Source organism: Thermobia domestica, chromosome 7, assembly GCF_964235325.1.
Source record: "Thermobia domestica chromosome 7, izTheDome1.hap1.1, whole genome shotgun sequence".
In the NCBI taxonomy this organism is placed as follows: domain Eukaryota; kingdom Metazoa; phylum Arthropoda; class Insecta; order Zygentoma; family Lepismatidae; genus Thermobia; species Thermobia domestica.
Window position 1 is genome coordinate 90,602,835 of NC_137460.1, and position 20,110 is coordinate 90,622,944.

Here is a 20,110-nt window from a genome sequence, read left to right on the forward strand (position 1 = left end):
AACGCATTACTATTTAAATTATGGGGGTAGCTCAGTGGTAGATTGTTCACCTCAGGTCCGTGGGGTCCCTGGTTCGATCCCAGTTTGCACCAAGTAAACTTTGTGGTGGACAAACACAATGTCTGTGGTTTTCCTAGGAGGACTCTCGTTTCCTCCCACATTTCATTCCACCAATTCTTTCATCATCATTCACTTGCTTTAATCATAGCCTCCCTTTGCCTAAAAGGCATAATCGTGGGACTAAAATACTTCATTTCGTTTCATTTCAAGTCAACCAAACAAGTCAGCATTAGCGCAACGAATACAATATAGAACAAAAGCATAAAATTATGTTTGAAAATGAGTCGATGATATGGTAGATCCACTCATGGACGTAAAATGTGATTAAAAGAACCAATAGTAATAAAAATCACACAATAACACGTTACATACAGAAGAAAGTTTGAAATTAAGTGAAATTTGTAATATTTTCTAACCATCAAAAATATTTTTTTTTAAAAAAAAACAAAGCATTAATACTCTTAAAACAGTTAATATAAATTTGAGTCAAACTGTAACAAATTGTTAAATATTGAAATATAAAATATTGAAATATAAATATAAAATTAGAACAATGTAAAAATCAAAAATATACAATTGTGTATAAGTTAAAAATGTACCGTACAATAATTTTTCAACGAATACTCCAACTCTGAAGGCAAACGCAATCACTGTGTTTTGAAACGTCAAATCAACTGCAATTAACACTTATGGAATAACAGATTTTATTTATTGAAGTAGGAATAAAGTTAAAAGGGATTTAAATTATTATTATTATTATTATTATTATTATTATTATTATTATTATTATTATTATTATTATTATTATTATTATTATTATTATTATTATTATTGAAAAAAGTGTAGTGCAAAAAAGTTCTTAGATAAGTACGTAGATGGTTCTCACTATAGGTAAAGATCATAATGTCATTTACAGTAATTTGATATCTCAAACCGCTCCAGAGTTACGATGAATTTTGATAGTTTGCAATACTGCTTAAAAATCATGTAATTTGAGAACTTATTATAGTTACAACTACCAAAAACTATTGCAGTAATATTATAAAATCACAGGAAAACAAGAATTATTTTAACAATTTCTAGTAACACTGTAAGCATCACAGCAAACTTTGACCAATGAACTCGAATGGTTTGACATGATCACTACGTTTTTATTGAAAATAATTAATGTGATTAGATGAGACGTTTATGTAAAAACATTTTTCGAAACAAAATCTTTTTCAAAAATCATTCCTTCTGAATTTCTTTAAATTTGACTACTTATTAGAAATACAAGGCAATTATAAATGATCCATTGGGTTTGAGTGGGCTATATTTAAAAATGTATAATGCATAGAATAACGAAAGATATACGAAAATATGCAGAAAATGTCCAAGTTTCAGACATATTATTACAAATATTTGATGTCTCTTCGTTTCGTTACACTACACATGCATATGTTATCTGAACGGAGAACTCCTACAACGTCGGATTGATCGATCTGTTGAAGATCTATGGCCTTATAGATCTCCCGATCTGAAGCCTGTGATTTTATTTTTCATTTAAGGCATATGAAAGACACAGTGAAAGTTCTTTCTACTACCAACAGCTTTGAGTAAGCTCCAGGATCACATTACAGCTGCATTTACGTAGGGATATGGTAGAGCCCGTACAGTTGAACTAGACTACCACATAAACATGTGTCGTGTGACGAAAGAAAGACACATCGAACATTATTGTAACAGTATGTCTGAAACGTGGATAGTTTCTGTATATTTTCATGTATCATTCGTTATTGTATATATTATGTATTTTTCTAAATACAGCCCTTTAACTCTTTTTGGATTTTTTAAAGGTAAATTTTAGATTTTCAGTCAAGCAGCTACTGCGTCATCATGATTTATTTTAGGATCATGGTTTGTACCTCATTTTCTTCAGAATAAAGCAACATTCCAAATGGTACCATTCGCATGTCGGTATCACATACCTGAAAACGGAAATTCATGGAAAATTTTTTTTTTTTTTTTTTTTTTTTTTGAACAATTCCTTTTTCAAAAGTTTAGGCCTCTCTGGACTGCCCTTGTGTTAATGTACAGATCTAAAAATCACTTACTGAAAATACTAAGTAATAACACGTGTCCTCTGTCTGATAGTCATGTTGACAACACATATATGTTGTTTTGGATCTTATAAAACCTTTTAGACAGCATTTTCGAAAGAATAAAATAAGCATCTTGCGTTGTACCTTTAAGACAAAACAAATGACGTCATGACTCCCACCAACTTGACGATAAACAATATATATATACCTAAAGGGTCAAAGCCTGATTAATCACTTATACTCGTAATTGCCACGTAATTACTCATAATTTGAATGTTTTTGGATGTTTATGATAGTGTAGCGTCCTTAGTTTGTAATACTGAATAATAAATGTGGTATTGTCCAGTTTAACTCAACATTTAGGTCTAAAATGTGGAATAATCTGATAAAATGCTTAATAATTAACATAATCACTCAAATTGTTTTGGCAAAGTGTTGAAGAAGAGATCCGTAAAGTCAAACCATTGGAATTCTAGTTCATTTCAAACAGAGCGCAGAAACTTAATAGCGTTAAAGACATTTTTAAAATATTATTTATTAGAATCGTAATTGATTAAGAATAAACATACATTTTAAGGGAAAATGTGCGATACTTTACCTGAAAGTGCAATCGCAACCTTATCAACGCCTCCGAGCGGTGCTAGAGCATTCCTGGCTTTACTTCCGAAGAGTTTTTCCAAATAGTTTGGACCGTGACTAGCGAGCAAAGACTGCAAGAAGCTGGCCGTTTCTTCTACTGGAGGCCTCTTCGCTGCAAAGAAACAAAAAGGAATAACAATATCCATTAATTTATATAGTTAAGAGAAGTCGTAGTGTAAAACAAGTAGGATTGTCACATGTAAAACCAACATGAAGAAGTTTGGTTTGTATGGTGTGATATTTTTTTCAATTAATATTGTGATATCCTGTACACGGATCTGTTTACAATCAACATATTTATAAATAACATCACGTGCGTCCTACTACAAACTACTACATTGCCAGTCGACAGGGTCACCATCAGTTATGTGACGAAGAAGGACCATCGGTGTCACCCCCACACTGGAGCAGGTATAAAGCCAGTAGGACTTTCACATTTGATATCAGTCTACTTCTGATCCCCTCCTCTCCCTTAGCTTGGTTGGAACTTTGGGAGCTACCGTACCCAAAAGCCTCTAGCTTTCTGGGAGCTCTATGCCCCCTATCCTGGCCACTTAATTTGCTCGGAACTCTTTGAGATTCCTAACCTCAACCTTGCGTGGAGCGTTGGGCGTCCTAATCCATTCCATATAGCTTGCTCGGAGCTCTGTGGAGATCATTCTCTAGGCTGCTCGGGCTTTGAGATACCTTTCTCTACACAATTATTAGAGGATTATTTATATTACAGTAATTTTGTATCGTACGTTTTATAACAGGAAGATTTTTATAATAAAATTCGGTAGTGGGAGAAAACATTCTCTTGTACAATTTGCTCTACCTATGCTATACATAAGAAGGATTTTAGAATATTGAAACCCGAACTGGAAGTGGATTCCCACGACTTACGGTTTTAGTTCAAAAATTCAAGTGAAGGTGAAATATATTCTTGTTATGCTTAATTGATTGCATAGAAACTGCTTCTTGTTATATTTTTACCATTTTTACTCTATAGCAATCAATGTTAAACCCGGAAATGGTTGGTTTTTGATACTTCCGGTTCGAATAGAGGGTTAAGAAGGAAAATGATACCTACCTATTTTTAGAACGCTAAATCGAGTGGCGTATTTAAGGGGGGCTATCGGGCTTAAGCACCCACCCGAAATAAATTTGTTATATGCACAACTTCATTAAATTTGTCGCCACCCAAAAGGAAAAATATAAGTGCTTATTCACATGCTGTGCTTAGTCTCCCCCGAAACAAAATCCTAAATACACCACTGACAAAATCGATTCGTATCTCTTGTCTTTTTTTTCTCTGAATATTGAAGCCGAAAGTTGTAGTGAATTTCTATACGGTTATAGAAGAGGGTTAAGGATCGATATGAAATATTTTTTGGTGCTTGATCGATCGCAGGAAACTTCTGTTTCTCGCTATATATTACCGCTTTTGCTCTAAAGTGATCAACGTTAAAGCCAGAAAGGTTGATTACTACCACTTTCGATGGATAGATCATCTCCATAAGAGAACTCGATTCCCACCTTTCGACTCTCTTCTAGTGATGGGAGTAAAACCCGTTTTTTTTTTAAGGAAAACCGAAACCGGTTTTTGAAAATTTTCAGAAAAAGCAGTTTTTCACCGAAACCGGTTTAGGTATTATCCAAAACCGGTTCGGATTTCACCGAAACCATTTATCGGTTTACTCCAAAACCGGTTAGGTTTTTCACAGGATCCGGTTTCGGTTGTCTTCAAAACCGATTCCGGTTCTTTTTCAAAATTGGTCCTATTTCTGACCAGAATACATATTGTTTCGCTGCTCTCCGGAAACCGATTCCGTTTCCACAGAAATAGTTTTGTGTGTTTTCCAAAAGTTTTCACCGCAGGCACTTTCGGTGAAAACCGAACCGCTTTTAAAGAAGACCAAAACCGGGTTTCGGTGAAAATCGCACCGGTTTTGGAGAAAACGGAAATGTCGTTTTTTTCGGATTTTGGTTTTTCTACAATCCGGTTTCCGGTTTTTGTAAAAACCGGTTTTGCCCATCAGCACTCTCTTCATCCTACCCAATATTGATGGTGATCAATCAAATAGCAGTTCTGGAGATTTCTTGTTTCCCGGACAGACGTTTTTGTGTCCCGGACGGACACATGGACAAACAGGGCAAATATTCATATAGTATATGAAGGGTCTTTGGTCAACCAAACTCCTTAATTAGAAAGCTATTAGTGACCGATAAATGACCGCAGTGCAATAATATACGTTACAATGTACACCGTCTCATTACAATGACTTGATATTTAACTCTAGATGGAGTTAGGTTTACTCTCTTTCCTAACACATTGTCAAACACTGTACCCTGGAGACCTTGCCCATTTGTTTAAGTATCCATGGGGAATGATAAGAGTAGATTATAATCCAGCTACAGTGAATTGAATGCATACATGTTGTAATAGCTAACAAATAGAACATCCTCTTATGTCTGTGCTCAATTTACACACTATCTAATTTAAGTAAGCGTAAGGGAGTGTCTACTTGACATTTATATATAAATCTGTTCATTTCTCTGGTTGTTTAATGAGAAATTCCGTAAATTAATTTGATTTTTAAATTGGTATTTGCTTTTTTTAAAATTTGATTTCAGTTTAACGCTCCTTTCAGCAGCGAGGATATATGAGACGTAGACCTACAGCTTAACGTGGGGATCTACAGCAAACTTCATCCGCTCCCGCCGGGAAATGAACTCAGGTCTCCCACGCCAAAGGCACGTTCGCTAACCGCTTAGCCACGAGAGAGTTCGTATATATATATATATATATATATATATATTTTTTTTTTTTTTGATTCCTGGGAAATAAATGTACTGCTTAGAGTTAAAATTCCTTCAGAGGAAAATGAGATAACATTGAAAGACTCCCTGTAGAAAACAATAAGTGCCAAACACAAAAGTTACTGTAATAGTAGAGACGAAATATAGCAAAATGTGCCCAAGCGTCAAAAAAGTAGAAAATACTATTGTTTATAACTACAATCTGGCATATAACCAAGTATGAAAATATAACTAGGGCATAAACGTATTCAAAAAATAAAATAAGTGAGACAATTTCAAAGTGGCACACACATTGTTTTCTACAGCGACTCTTCAGTGATAATCTCCTGCAGATTTTGTTTTCTCAATGGGATCGCAAGTCCGACAAGCAGGAATAATCCCAAAAAACGGACAGACACAAGAAGAATCAGGGTAAATATATAAAGAAAGTTTGGTGAACTAATCTTCTTAAAAATTGTCTTATTTAATGTATGAAGTAATTTTTTTTCAGACTTGTTAACCATCCCTATATTTGAAGGTTATAATTGGACAGGAATAAAACGTTAGTTAACCAACCCTCAAAAACTATATTGCATCATAAACTCCATTAAAAAAAACATAAGATGTTTGTGATTCATAATCGTATAAATTTTTCCCACACATTGAAAACTATCTGTATTGTTTAGGATTAAAACTACTCAGAAACAAAGGCTGAATTCATCCCACTTTGGAGAATATTAAGTATCGACGAGAAACGAATAAAAGAAAAAAATAGTGCGTAATAAGTAAAAGCCAGTACTTTTAAAGTTTAATTCCGATTCTATGGATGATTTCATATCAAAACCTGTACATGTGTGAGCAGACGAATGAAGGTGCAGAAATACATTTTTTTCGGATGCATTAATTATCTAAAAACGTTATGACCGACCGCTATATACAGTACGAGTAAAACCCCCTCTCGTCTGCCCTCGGTTGGTCTGCTACTCCCGAGCCAAACTTGTTCCGACTTGTCGGTGATGCCCATTGTCGTTTACTGGCATCGTGACATTGTTATTTACTTGCTGATACCACTTGTCTGCTTTAGTGCTCTATCAACTCTTATATTTTCTTTCATTGTGCGTGTTTTCTGTACTGTGCTGTGCAGTTTTTAGTACTTACTGTTCGTTTGTTTTTACTATAGAGAACAATATAGTTATTTTTTGAGTTCAGAGATTATTTTACTGCAAATCCGTATTTTTCTGTATTTTCTGATAATCCAACCTTTTTTGCATTCCATCCATCCCCCCAGTCCCAAACGTGATGGATTAAATGAATTCTACTGTATAAACAATATAAGAACCAAAATGCGTTATAAGTTAAAAATATGGAAAACCAAAGAGATACCGGTAGTAGAGACATATGTGAGGCAAAAATGTGATATTTCACAACTTTCTTTTATCAATCGTATATAGTAGCGGACTTCAGATAGTTCGAACTGGGCAATCGACCGGGGCCCCACGCATGGAAGGGTCCCGTGCTTCACAATATTATACTCGATTTTTTAAAAAAAACATTTGTGGACAACAAATTATGCGCTATTCAATATAATTTTGAATCTCAGACAATCTCGAATAGTCAAACCGGTTACAGCTCTATTAGTAGTAATGGATTGATCAGGGGTATAACGAGGAGGTCAAATCAGAGAATATTGGTATCTGTCACGAAGACATCCAAACTTTAGTTGACTGATTAATGTGGAAGTCATATGAAAGAATATTTGTATCTGTCAGGAATTCCCACCAAACTTTGGTTGATTCATTGGGGTGTAATATGGGGATATCAAATAAGATAATATTTGTATCTGCCAAGAATACCTACCAAACTTTAGTTAATTGATTTTGGAATATAATGAGAACATGAAGTGATCGAATATTTGTATCTTTCAGGAATACCCACCAAACTTTAATTTACTCATTGGGGAGTAATGGGGATATCAAATAAGATAATATTTGTATCTGCCAAGAATACCTACCAAACTTTAGTTAATTGATTTTGGAATATAATGAGAACATGAAGTGATCGAATATTTGTATCTTTCGGAATACCCACCAAACTTTAATTTACTCATTGGGGAGTAATGGGGATATCAAATAAGATAATATTTGTATCTGCCAAGAATACCTACCAAACTTTAGTTAATTGATTTTGGAATATAATGAGAACACGAAGTGATCGAATATTTGTATGTTTCAGGAATACCCACCAAACTTTAATTTACTCATTGGGGAGTAATGGGGATATCAAATAAGATAATATTTGTATCTGCCAAGAATACCTACCAAACTTTAGTTAATTGATTTTGGAATATAATGAGAACACGAAGTGATCGAATATTGGTATCTTTCAGGAATACCCACCAAACTTTAATTTACTCATTGGGGAGTAATGGGGATATCAAATAAGATAATATTTGTATCTGCCAAGAATACCTACCAAACTTTAGTTAATTGATTTTGGAATATAATGAGAACATGAAGTGATCGAATATTTGTATCTTTCAGGAATACCCACCAAACTTTAATTTACTCATTGGGGAGTAATGGGGATATCAAATAAGATAATATTTGTATCTGCCAAGAATACCTACCAAACTTTAGTTAATTGATTTTGGAATATAATGAGAACATGAAGTGATCGAATATTTGTATCTTTCAGGAATACCCACCAAACTTTAATTTACTCATTGGGGAGTAATGGGGATATCAAATAAGATAATATTTGTATCTGCCAAGAATACCTACCAAACTTTAGTTAATTGATTTTGGAATATAATGAGAACATGAAGTGATCGAATATTTGTATCTTTCAGGAATACCCACCAAACTTTAATTTACTCATTGGGGAGTAATGGGGATATCAAATAAGATAATATTTGTATCTGCCAAGAATACCTACCAAACTTTAGTTAATTGATTTTGGAATATAATGAGAACATGAAGTGATCGAATATTTGTATCTTTCAGGAATACCCACCAAACTTTAATTTACTCATTGGGGAGTAATGGGGATATCAAATAAGATAATATTTGTATCTGCCAAGAATACCTACCAAACTTTAGTTAATTGATTTTGGAATATAATGAGAACATGAAGTGATCGAATATTTGTATCTTTCAGGAATACCCACCAAACTTTAATTTACTCATTGAGGAGTAATGGGGATATCAAATAAGATAATATTTGTATCTGCCAAGAATACCTACCAAACTTTAGTTAATTGATTTTGGAATATAATGAGAACATGAAGTGATCGAATATTTGTATCTTTCAGGAATACCCACCAAACTTTAATTTACTCATTGGGGAGTAATGGGGATATCAAATAAGATAATATTTGTATCTGCCAAGAATACCTACCAAACTTTAGTTAATTGATTTTGGAATATAATGAGAACATGAAGTGATCGAATATTTGTATATTTCAGGAATACCCACCAAACTTTAATTTATTCATTGGGGTGGAATGGAAAGGTCACCTGAGAAGCTATATTTCCTTATCACGAACACTCACCAAACTTTAGTAAATTGATTGGAAGTATAATGGGGACATCGAATGAAAGAATATTTGTATCTGTTATAAGTACTTATTAAACTTTGGTTGATTCATTGGTGGTATAATGAGGATATCAAATGAGAGAATGTTCATATCTGTTACAAGTACCATTAAACTTTGATTGATTAACTGATGGTATGATGGGGTCATTAAAAATGATAGAATATTTGTATGTATCATGAATACTCACCAAACTTAAATGAAATCTTTGAGTTATACGTCCCACGATTATGCCGGCTAGGCTAAAGAATACGGTGATGATGAGAAATAAATGAAATGGTGGAATGAAGAAAGTGGAAGGAAACGGGAGAACCCCGAGGAAACGGTGTTTGTCCACGACAAAGTTCACTTGGCGTGAGCTGGGGTCGAACCAGGGACCCCATGCATCAGAGGTGAACGCTCTACCACTGAGTCACCACGGCCCCTCACCAAACTTAAGTTTGTTAATTAATAGTATAATGGGGATATCAAATGAGAGAATATTTGTATCTGTCACGAATACCCATTAAATTTTAGTTGAGTCATTGGAGGGCATGATGAAGACATTAAATGAAAGAATAGTTGTATCTGTCACAAATACCCATTAAACTTTAGTTGACTGACTGAGGGAATAATGAGAGAATATTTGTGTCTATCACGAACACCAACCTAACTGTATTAATGGACTGAGGGGTATAATGGGGACATCAAATGTGGGAATATTTTTATCTGCAATTTAATACTCATCAAAGTTAAGATAATTGATAGCGGAATATAATGGAAATATGAAATGAGAGAATATTAGTATCCATCACAAATACGCAATAAACTTAAATTGATTGCTTGGGGTTATAACAAAAACATGAGTGGAGGGTCTGCTTGTCCCTGCTACGACTGTCCAGCAAACTTTGATAGGCTAACAGGAGAATGTAATGGAGACGTCAGCTGAAAGACTATTTGCCCCTTTACATGAATACCTACTAAACTTTGGTTTGTTAATTGGAAGGTTTAATGAGATGTCACCTGAAATATTATTCGTTTCTGTCACAACTACCTACTAATCTTAATTAATAGGAGAATATAATGAAAATATTAGCTGAGACAGGTTATTTGTCCCTGTCATGAATGTCGACCAAAGTTTGATTGATTAATCCGGGGGTATCCGATGAAAGACTAGTTTTTTCCAATCAGCAGTGCTAACTTCTGTCAAGAAGAGAAGATAATATCTCTGTGAGCATGGTTGGAATTATTGCACCACATTTTGTACAATTTTAAAATTTAAATTTTGTTTATTTTCTCGTACTCTACAACGATGCTCGCTCTTAGATAATGCACTACTGTTACTGCATAGGTCAAGGATTTTCTGCACGAAATCTGGGGACTGCTTATTCTACTTGCAAATATATAACTAGAATCCTGACGTAGGACAAGTAAGCAGGCTTAGGAGAAATGGTTCCAGGAAAGAGAGAAAGAGAAAAAAGCTACGACTTGCAGGCACCTCATTAGTGAGCCAAAAGCATACGCTTCTTTTGCTCGCACCTTGCTTGTAATACACAAGTTTCCCGAGGCGTTATTTGTGTTTTCCATCCTACTTACCTACCTCCAGTCCCCAAACCAGCGCTAGCAGTTTCTTTTCATGTCGCACAGATAGTTAATGAGGCCACCGTTTCGGTAATCAAGTTATGCTCTCTGTGTGGCCGTCCGGATTCATTTAATTAACGCCTCCACTCAAAAAAAAACACCCTGTCGGGTAGCGAACCCCTGGACATCATACAGAAAAGACGTGTAAATTGAACCAATCTCTTCACAGAGAGTGAATTATTATTTTTTTTAAAGATAGGCTTAAATAATCATTATGCAGAGCTATTGGCTTGTTCAATAATGTTTTAAATTTCCAAACTATGCTGTGTTTAAGGATAGCAAGTCCTATGGCACGACTTTGTCCGTCCATCTATCTCTCTGTCGACAGACATCAGGGCAAGAACAACAAGTGACTGACAATTTATTATCAAAGTTTCAAACAATGATGAGTAAGTATGGGAAGTCATAGACAAAGACTCTGCTCGTCCGTCTGTCTCTCTGTCGACAGATATCAGAGCAAGAACAACAAGTGACTGACAATTTAACAAAAATTGCTATGCGTAAGAGTGGAAAGTCTTATAGCACGACTCTGTCCGTCCGTCTGTTTCTTTGCCGATATATATCAGAACAAGAACAACGAGTCAGTGGCAAGTATTATTTAGACTTTCAAAGAATGCTACACGTAAGTATGGGAAGTCTTTTAGAACGCGTCTGTCCCTCCGTCTATGCGTCTGTGCAATAGAGCGAAGAAAATTGTTGCGAGGATTGTCTTTTTAAAAAATAAATATGGGTAAAGTTTATTAAAAATGGGCCCCTTCTTTACTTTTGTCACTGTACTAAAACAGGGTATAGTTGAAATCCACTGCTACTTCCAGTTTGAATGTTGATTCTCAAACAGAAAAAAGAGATAAAAAATAGCGGGATTTAAATATATATATTAATTGTGTCCCATCATTGGAATTGAGCATCCGCCTCTCCCTATATCAACCTATTAAAACCGGAATTAATAATTATATCATACCTGTTTAGAATATTGGATCCCTACAGTTTGGAAATCTACCGTAATTTTACATGGTTTGCTCTGATGGTTGTACAGTCCGCAGCAAAAAACCTGCAACATGAGCATGTAAGTGTATTGTGAAACTATGCCTAACAGCGCAGGGTATCAACATAACGTCTAAGTAGCACGAATCACGCCAGAGAAACTTCCCCTGCACACTTATTTTGGAGCAAAAGACTTCGTCATTTCACTATAAACTTACATGCTCATGTTGCAGGTTTTTTGCTGCGGACTGTACTTCAGCAAGTTTACTACTCTATAATAGATAATCTCGCTTCACTTCAAAATAGAACTGATTTCATACGACAATGGTTTACATAAATGCTGAAATTGTACTGCTCTAGTAGTTTCACTTCTGTAAGTTTACCTCTATATATTATCTAATCCCACTTTACTACAAAGTAGGCCTGATTTCGTATAACAATAGCTTACTTTTATGTTGAATATCGAAGTACACTGATCTAATGGTTCTTCTACAAGCTTACCCCTAGATATATATATTACATAATTGTGGCTTACTGCAAAAGTAAAACTAATTTCACATTTCGAATGCTTAAATTGATCTTGAAAATCAAAGTATAAAGTTTAACGATGAAACGGTAAGGAATTATCTAATGGTTGCACTTCTGCAATAGGGATGCGCACGAGACGAGTCGAGACAGAATTTTCCGGACAAATTTCGAGTCGAGACACAGCTCCTCCAATACAAAAGAATATATTTTTCGAGTCGAGACATCACCTTTACAGCACATTTTCGAGACGAGACAGCCTCAAATCTTGTCTCGTACGCATCCCTATTCTGCAAGCTTACCTTTGTATATTATATAATCTCGCTTCACTTCGAAGTAGAACTGGTTTCGTACGATAACGGTTCACATCAATTGAAAATTGAAGAAGAATTTTACCACCTACACGGTTAACATAGCTTTACAGCATCTTATTCCACTGAACTCTTTAATGTATGTCTCTATTTAAGTTTGTAATAAATTCTTCTGGCCTATTTTTGAATAATGGCTACTTATCTTCGATTACAGTTTGAGGAGGATTTACAAGTTGTATTAGTGGACATTTAGCGCGTTCGTACTTGGAGAAGTGATATGCTATTCCAATTTGTATTGTCAGTTAGGTCTCTCGACAGTTGAATGAAGTGATGAAAGTCTCCCACATAAGATGAAGGCCTTTTACAGAATAAAAACATAGAAGTGGTTCTTCATCCATTATGCTACCATGAAATATCCCCCAGTGACTCAAGGATTCATTACAAGGGCGAACGATTTTAGTTTAGAAGTGCCCTCGAAAATATCATTTTCCAGTGGCCGAAACATACCCTCAAAAAGACTTCACATGCTGTGTACTTGTGGACGGGAATCGTGTTGAAATATAACAAACTCAATTTCTTTGCGCGGTGGCTCAGTGGTAGAGCGTTCACCTCCGGTGCTTGGGGTCCCTGGTTCGACCCCAGCTCGCGCCGTGTGGACTTTGTGGTGGACAAACACCGTGCTCGTGGGTTTTCTCGGGTTCTCCCGTTTCCTCCCACTTTCTTCATTCCACCATTTCTTTCATTTCTCATAATCACCGTCTCCTTTAGCCTAACCGGCATAATCGTGGGACGTAAAACTTAAAGATTTCATTTCATTTCGATTCTTTTAAATGCGGAAGTTATGAGAAATGGCTTGTAATTTTGATATGCACCTAATAAGTAAGCAAGTTGCTCGAGAGTAGGTGAACTTTAAGGTGGAAACGATCTACTACATATGAGAACCATTGTAACATTAAGTAAACACTAACATTGTGATAGGCACACTGGTATTGTACAGCAATGGTCGTAAGTTGCTTAATAATAGGATTTAATTAGTTCTCTTATTGACTAGAGAAACACTTATACAATAAGTTATGGTGTGGTCCGTGACAAAACATGGTTCTTGAATAATACGTTGTAAGAAGTGACTCTATGAAGAATTTAAACCCTAGTACATTTATAATTAAGTAAGTTTACAATGTATAGAAAAATATTAAAGGATGAATGCATACCCGTACTTTAAAAGTATTAGTTATATAATCAAAATTACAAAGATAGGAATTAGTTATTTGGACTGTTTCTGTTTGGGGTATAATGAAATATAGTTTTTTTTAAAAAAATATTATGGTATTTGAAAGAAAGTATTACTACTGCAATTAAAAACATTATCAAACAATATTAGTGATGTAAGTTAAAAACGTAGATTATGGATTGAAAATAATGGAGGATACGTTGAAAGTGTGATTTAGATAACCTAACTTTCTATTATAAAACAACTCATACTAATCATGTAGTTTCGCAGCTGATAAATAATTCATTTCAAATAAACTCTTGCCAAGTGACTTATGTTGCACCTTGTGTACTGTAATACATGTGAAGGTGATCTTTCAGTCTGTAGATGAATGAAAACTGGTCCACCGAGCAAAGATTTATTATCATGATGATATTTTGGCTTGATTTTATTTTGGAAGGCTTGGTTTAGAAAGTGGAAACTTACGTTGATCAACTTGCAGAGATGAATGAATATGCTGTAAAGGAGAGACATTGATCAACTTGCAGGGATGAATGAATATGACGTAAAACAGAGCTATAGTGCAAGTTCACTGTGAACTATTATTAAAACACCATTTATACTTACAAACCAATGTATACTATGCTATTTTCCTATTGTTGCAGAGTGTTTCGCCACAAGTAAGAATGGGCAATACTCTCTCTTTATTTTCTCTTCCTGTCAATAATGTCCAAAAGAATTAACCAACTGAAATACATATTTCTGCATCATATGTTCCTTCTAATGCAAACAACAATGAATTATTTACTGGTTAATCTTATGTTACTGCTTATTAAGTTCACGCTAATAAGTGTTATAATGTTATCACCAGAGTTAGGATATTTAGGTGCAATTTTCATGGCAAAAAGGGAGGGAAAAGGTGCTAAAATAAGCCCAAAAAAAGGGAACAAAAAGGTGCTCTTTCTCTTTATAGATCATAACTCTTTATTTATTAAGAAATTGAAAGTTTAAAAGTAAAAACATGGTCGTATTTGTAAAGTAATAGTGTAAATTAAAAACCTGCTTGCATTCTAACTCTACCCATAATATTGCTTTATCACAACTAATAAACGTAAGATAGCCCTAAAAAATGAACGACAAAAAGTTCTCTTTCTCCTAGTTAAGATAATTGAAATAAATTCACATGTTTTTCCACACCATTGTTAATTATTGATCAGAGGAAGAAAAGAGCATGAAGCTGTTGTACCTCAATACATTAAGCATCTCTATGTTCTTAAAGGTAAGTTTGTTCCTATCGGGAGATAAGACGTCTTTATAGATGCTAAAACTTCTTTCCACATCTACAGACACAAGGGGGCCAAACTTCGTGTTCACTCGGAATGGTAACTCTGTAAATGTAGCAAGCTCCACAATATCCGGATTCTTGTGAAGACTAGCCGCAAGCTTGTCTCTGGCAAAACCATATAACCAGGGCCCGGATCTTGTTGACCTAAAATTTTCTAGAAAGTGACCTATAAAATGACACTAAAATTCCTGTAAAATGCCCCTAAAATTCACAAAAATTGACGTTAAAACTTGTGTTTTCTTAAATGTTTATTTCGTAAAACATTGACATTTTTTAAATATCCATTGGATTTTAATTATCGTTTGTCACTCATATTCAAAAAGTTTTGTTTCAGTTAGTTGCAGTCCATTGATCATTTATGTTCGTTGATCTGTCCATTGTACGACATTGTACGTACTGAAAGCGTCATTTCACTCCCGAGTTGAAACTAGTAAGCACACTTAAACAATAAAAGTTCGCAAGTGTAGACTACGTGAGAATAATAGATAAAAACCCTGTTTAAAATCTTTGTACGCCTTCTAATTCATTTTTAGTTATTCATGTGATCACATCCTTTGTGGTCAACAACCCAAAACGATCCGTTCGGCCACCTACCAACCTCCACCTTTCGTCAACCAGCTACAGCTTAGTTTTCATTACTTTGTTAAGAATGAAGTTTTTCCACCCGAATAGTCAAGAAGCATGAAAAAGCGATCACATCCGTAAACAGTGTTCATTTTAAGATTTCCTTATGTAGAAGAAAAAGAATAAAAAGACCATAAATGACCTAAAATTTACCTTAAAATATTAAAAAATGACCTGAAACTTCAAAACGGCAAAAAGTGACCAAAAGTTGACCCTAAAAATATACATTTTTAGAACCTAGAGTTGATAGATAACGTTTTTATTAGAATTTGCCTTGTCTTATGCGTAACAGAGAAAAGTTGACTTGTCAACAAAATCCGGGCCCTGCATATAACTGTTCCCTCACCGATGTAAATATTTTCCACTGTTTTTCCTTCTCGAGGCCTTCTTCTTCCAAACTTTTAATGGCTACTGGAATATTTTTGTAAGCATGGACACAAAATAGTTCTGTTTGTAAATCTTGTATCTTCTCCGGTAGCAGAAGTTGTTGTGTTTTGGAGATAGCATCTGTGTTAGTTGGATCCAAAGAAAGCACGAACTCCTTGATCTTGTCAAAATTCTCACATACGAAAACACCACATTCAATCCATGTTCCCCAGCGAGTCTTTCATAATTTAAATCTCTATTTTTAATGCATGCGAATGGCTCATATCACTGTTTTTGGGTATATTCTAAGCATATTTTCGTGCGGCTCTGAGCGTTCCAGGTATCGTGGTATTATTCATTATGCTGCAAAGAATGGATCGGTGACATGCAAAGCTGTAAAGGGTGCCGCGTATGGGTACATGACAAATGAATTGGCTTGGTCGACATCGATGATGACTTCATTTTCTACAAGTGTAAACATTGTTGAAAGTTAATGTGAAATCTGTTTCCAATGGTGACTTGTTTATTATGTGTCCAAGCTTATTCTTTAAAATTCAGTTAGTTGCAACGACTTAACTAACGACTGCATAACACATGGGAGATTACCTGTATCCTTAACATTTCATATCCATACTGTTACTAAATATCGTTTTATTATTAGTATTTGAAGTGCTGTAAAAATGTTAGGTATTAATTGAGTTCCAGTGGTCTATCAGGTAGTAGAATTTTACATTTCAAACGATGGGCCTTATTTACCTACCGTGAGGGTAATAAGGCCATTTTGTATGTGTCTCTTTGAATACGTTTTTCATACATTTAAGCTCAAAGTTTAAGTTAAAATAAATATACCATAAGGCAGATAAAACATTGAAAAATAAAATGCATATGAAGTTTTGTCTATTACATCATATATATTTAAGTAATTTAGCATTTATACTTAGTTGGGCCTTATTTGCAGCAAGTACCTTAGAGTGAGTTGATGAGTACTTCAAATTATATGCCTATAGCCAAACTTCCTCTATAAAAATTGTTGCGTGAGTACCGCAGGATTCTGAAACCTGTAGTTTTGGATAGTTCCTGAGTGAAGTCTTGACCCGCCTACGGTAGGTCCCATAGTATTGGAACTATGGATCCTTAAAGTTCATTTTTTTATTTTAGAGAGCCTATATAACGAACAGCCTCCGAAATGACAGATTTCTGCACCCAGGTTGATCTATACTTTTGTCTTATCTTGATGTCAGGAATCACCTCCCAAACGTTATCGGTGCTGTTTTGAAATACCCTGTATATATTCATTCATAAATGTAAGTTTCTTGTGATCCTCTTTACTATATTTACTAAACATCTTGTGTCAGTGACCTTTGATACTGTTCTTGTAAACAAGCTCCTTTACAAGCAAGACAAGATACTGCAGTGGAAAAGTGACTATACTATAATTTGTAATCTTTAAAAGTGATCTGCACATTTGTCAATGGAAGCAGATTCAAGATCTTGTAGTCCTTCAAAGCCCACGCTAGTGGTAGGTCTACTCCTTTATAACCTTGGTATTCCATAAGAATGTAAAACAGAGAAAACTGTTATTAAAAGCTAACATCCTGTGTTAAATTACTTATACTTCCTAAATATGTTGGTGAGCAAATCATCGTAGGTAGTTGAGCTTTGCTCACTCAAGAAATACATCATTCCTAAAATATATATCTTATTTATCCATTCGAAAAACGCGTTAAGTTAAAATAGTTAACCGTTAACTTAATCCGTTAAGTTAAAATATTAACGTTTCTGTTCCCCAATATTAGACCTAAAATTCAGTATTAGTTCATTTTTCTCTCATTCCCTGGGAACTCGTATTTTTTCTACAAGCCTTAACGATGTAACAGTGCCGTCGAAACGCATTTGTTTGGGTTCAACAAGAAGAGATGAACCTAACTACTGTTTTCTAAGAAATCTCGAATTTCTGGAAAAAAAATAAAATAAGATGATAAATTACTGGGTGTGGTGGTGCGAGAGAAGGGGGAGGAAAATACGATGGATGGGGGAAGGACGTAACCAAGGTAACCATGTCTTAGTCTTTGCTCAGCGAACTTTGCAAACCTCTCTCTCTCGATCTCTTTGGCGTTTATCTTTTCTTTGGTGTCCCTTAAGGTTACGTCATGGTACAGCTATTTTTCCTCTTCAGTAAATTTCTGAAAAGTATCATCATCATTAACTAAGTCTATTACCCCATCTTAAAAGAGAGAAAAATCTCTCACAGGATTGTACGATATGCACTGTTTCCCTTTACTTGTATGATAAGAATATTATTTGCTTACAATTCCTTCCAGAGGTTAGTGAATAGCTGGTGTCGTACCTCAAAAGAATTTTATAATCTTCGCAACACTTTTATACCTTACCTTTGGAAATTATCAACTGCTGCTTTAAAATTATTGCAATACTAGTTTTTGAATTATTTCCTGCTATAATTTGAATATCCTAATTTTTAATATTTGCATAATTCTTTAATTAATTATTATTTATCCCAATACTTCTTCAATTAATAACTCTTTACCCGAATAATTCTCCAAATCACTCTTCATTCGAATTTTTCTTCAAATAATAATTTCTTAATGCGAATAATTCTTGAAAATCCAAATTATTCTTTAAATAATTATTTTTATGTGAAAAAATCTTCAAATAGCAGAGTAACACACACAAAATAAAAGTTCTGTGCACTAGACCCCAGGATATGGATTTTATACATTTTGTTACAGAGTCAATCCATTCTAAGTGATCAAGCATGTGCCGCTCGACATCTCCAAAAAATCTATTTTTTTCATAAATGTTTATACTACACTGCTCCACAAAACTTAAGCAACCCGAGAGAACGTGGTATAAGTGACGTTTGGGGCCCATTCAACACTGGTTAGTGGCATGCACGTACACAAAGACACACAGGCAAGGCGAGCACCCACTCTATCGCATAAGCAGCATCGTTGCAAGCGCGGTGAACAACTTATGCCATGAGCCGTACACCACAGCCCAGTAGTGTCCGAGGCTCCAAGCATTGAGTTAGTGGTTCTTGTGTGAGATACACACCTTGCAATGGCTGGTAGACGACATTTGAGTGACTTTGACCGCGGGCAAACAATTGGGCGGTGGAATTCGGCCGATCGCAAATGGAAGTGGCGCAGGAATTCAACGTGAACAAAAGTGTTGTGTCGAGGCTGTGCAATCGCTTTCAAAATGGAGGTGAAGTCAGTAGACGTCATGGAGGAGGCCGTCCGAAGAAGACGTCGGCCGTCGAGGACCGATTTCTCACAATTTCTGTCAAACGTAACCGTCAAGCTTCATGCTCTCACCTGGCCAATGAGTTGTTTCAGGCTACAGGACAACGCGTGAGTCGTGAAACTGTTCGTCGGCGACTCAATAGAGCAGGACTGTATGCAAAAAGGCCTGCGCTGTGTGTGCCATGAAACTGGAGCACAAACGTGCGCGTTGCACATGTTGTCAGGAACATGTTGTATGGGGGGAACACCAGTGGGCGCGTGTCATGTTCTCCAATGAGTCGAGATTCAGCCAGTTGTCAGATTCTGATCGGACTTTAGTGTGGAGAGAGCCAGGAGCACGCTATCATCCAAACTTCATTGCTAAACGGCCCTCCTATGGCGGTGGTTCCATTATGGTGTGGAGTGGAATTGTGCTGGACGGGAAAACGGACCTCCATATTGTGCAACATGGCACTTTCTCAGCACAACGGTACCTGGATGAAATTCTCAATACACATGTGTGCAATTTCCGCGGAGCATTTGGCCCAGACTTCCTGTTCATGGATGACAATGCCCACCCACACCGTGCACATCGTGTGTCCGAGTATCTGGAGAGCGAAGGCATTACGCGTATTGATGGCCTGCATATTCGCCGGACTTGGATCTCCTCGAGCATGTGTGGGATGCTCTTGGGCGGCGAATAGCGCAGCGCAGTTCACCAGCACACACT

General features: G+C 35.6%; 1 protein-coding gene across 1 annotated transcript in view; it reads right to left on the reverse strand.

Annotated features, from left to right (window-relative positions):
* Positions 1-20,110, reverse strand: part of LOC145690280 (IDLSRF-like peptide) — a 410,300-nt gene that overhangs the window by 20,743 nt on the left and 369,447 nt on the right. Inside the window, exon 3 of the mRNA XM_081765035.1 lies at positions 2,740-2,892. Coding sequence (XP_081621161.1) covers positions 2,740-2,892 — 153 coding nt within the window. The remainder of the gene's footprint in view (positions 1-2,739; positions 2,893-20,110) is intronic.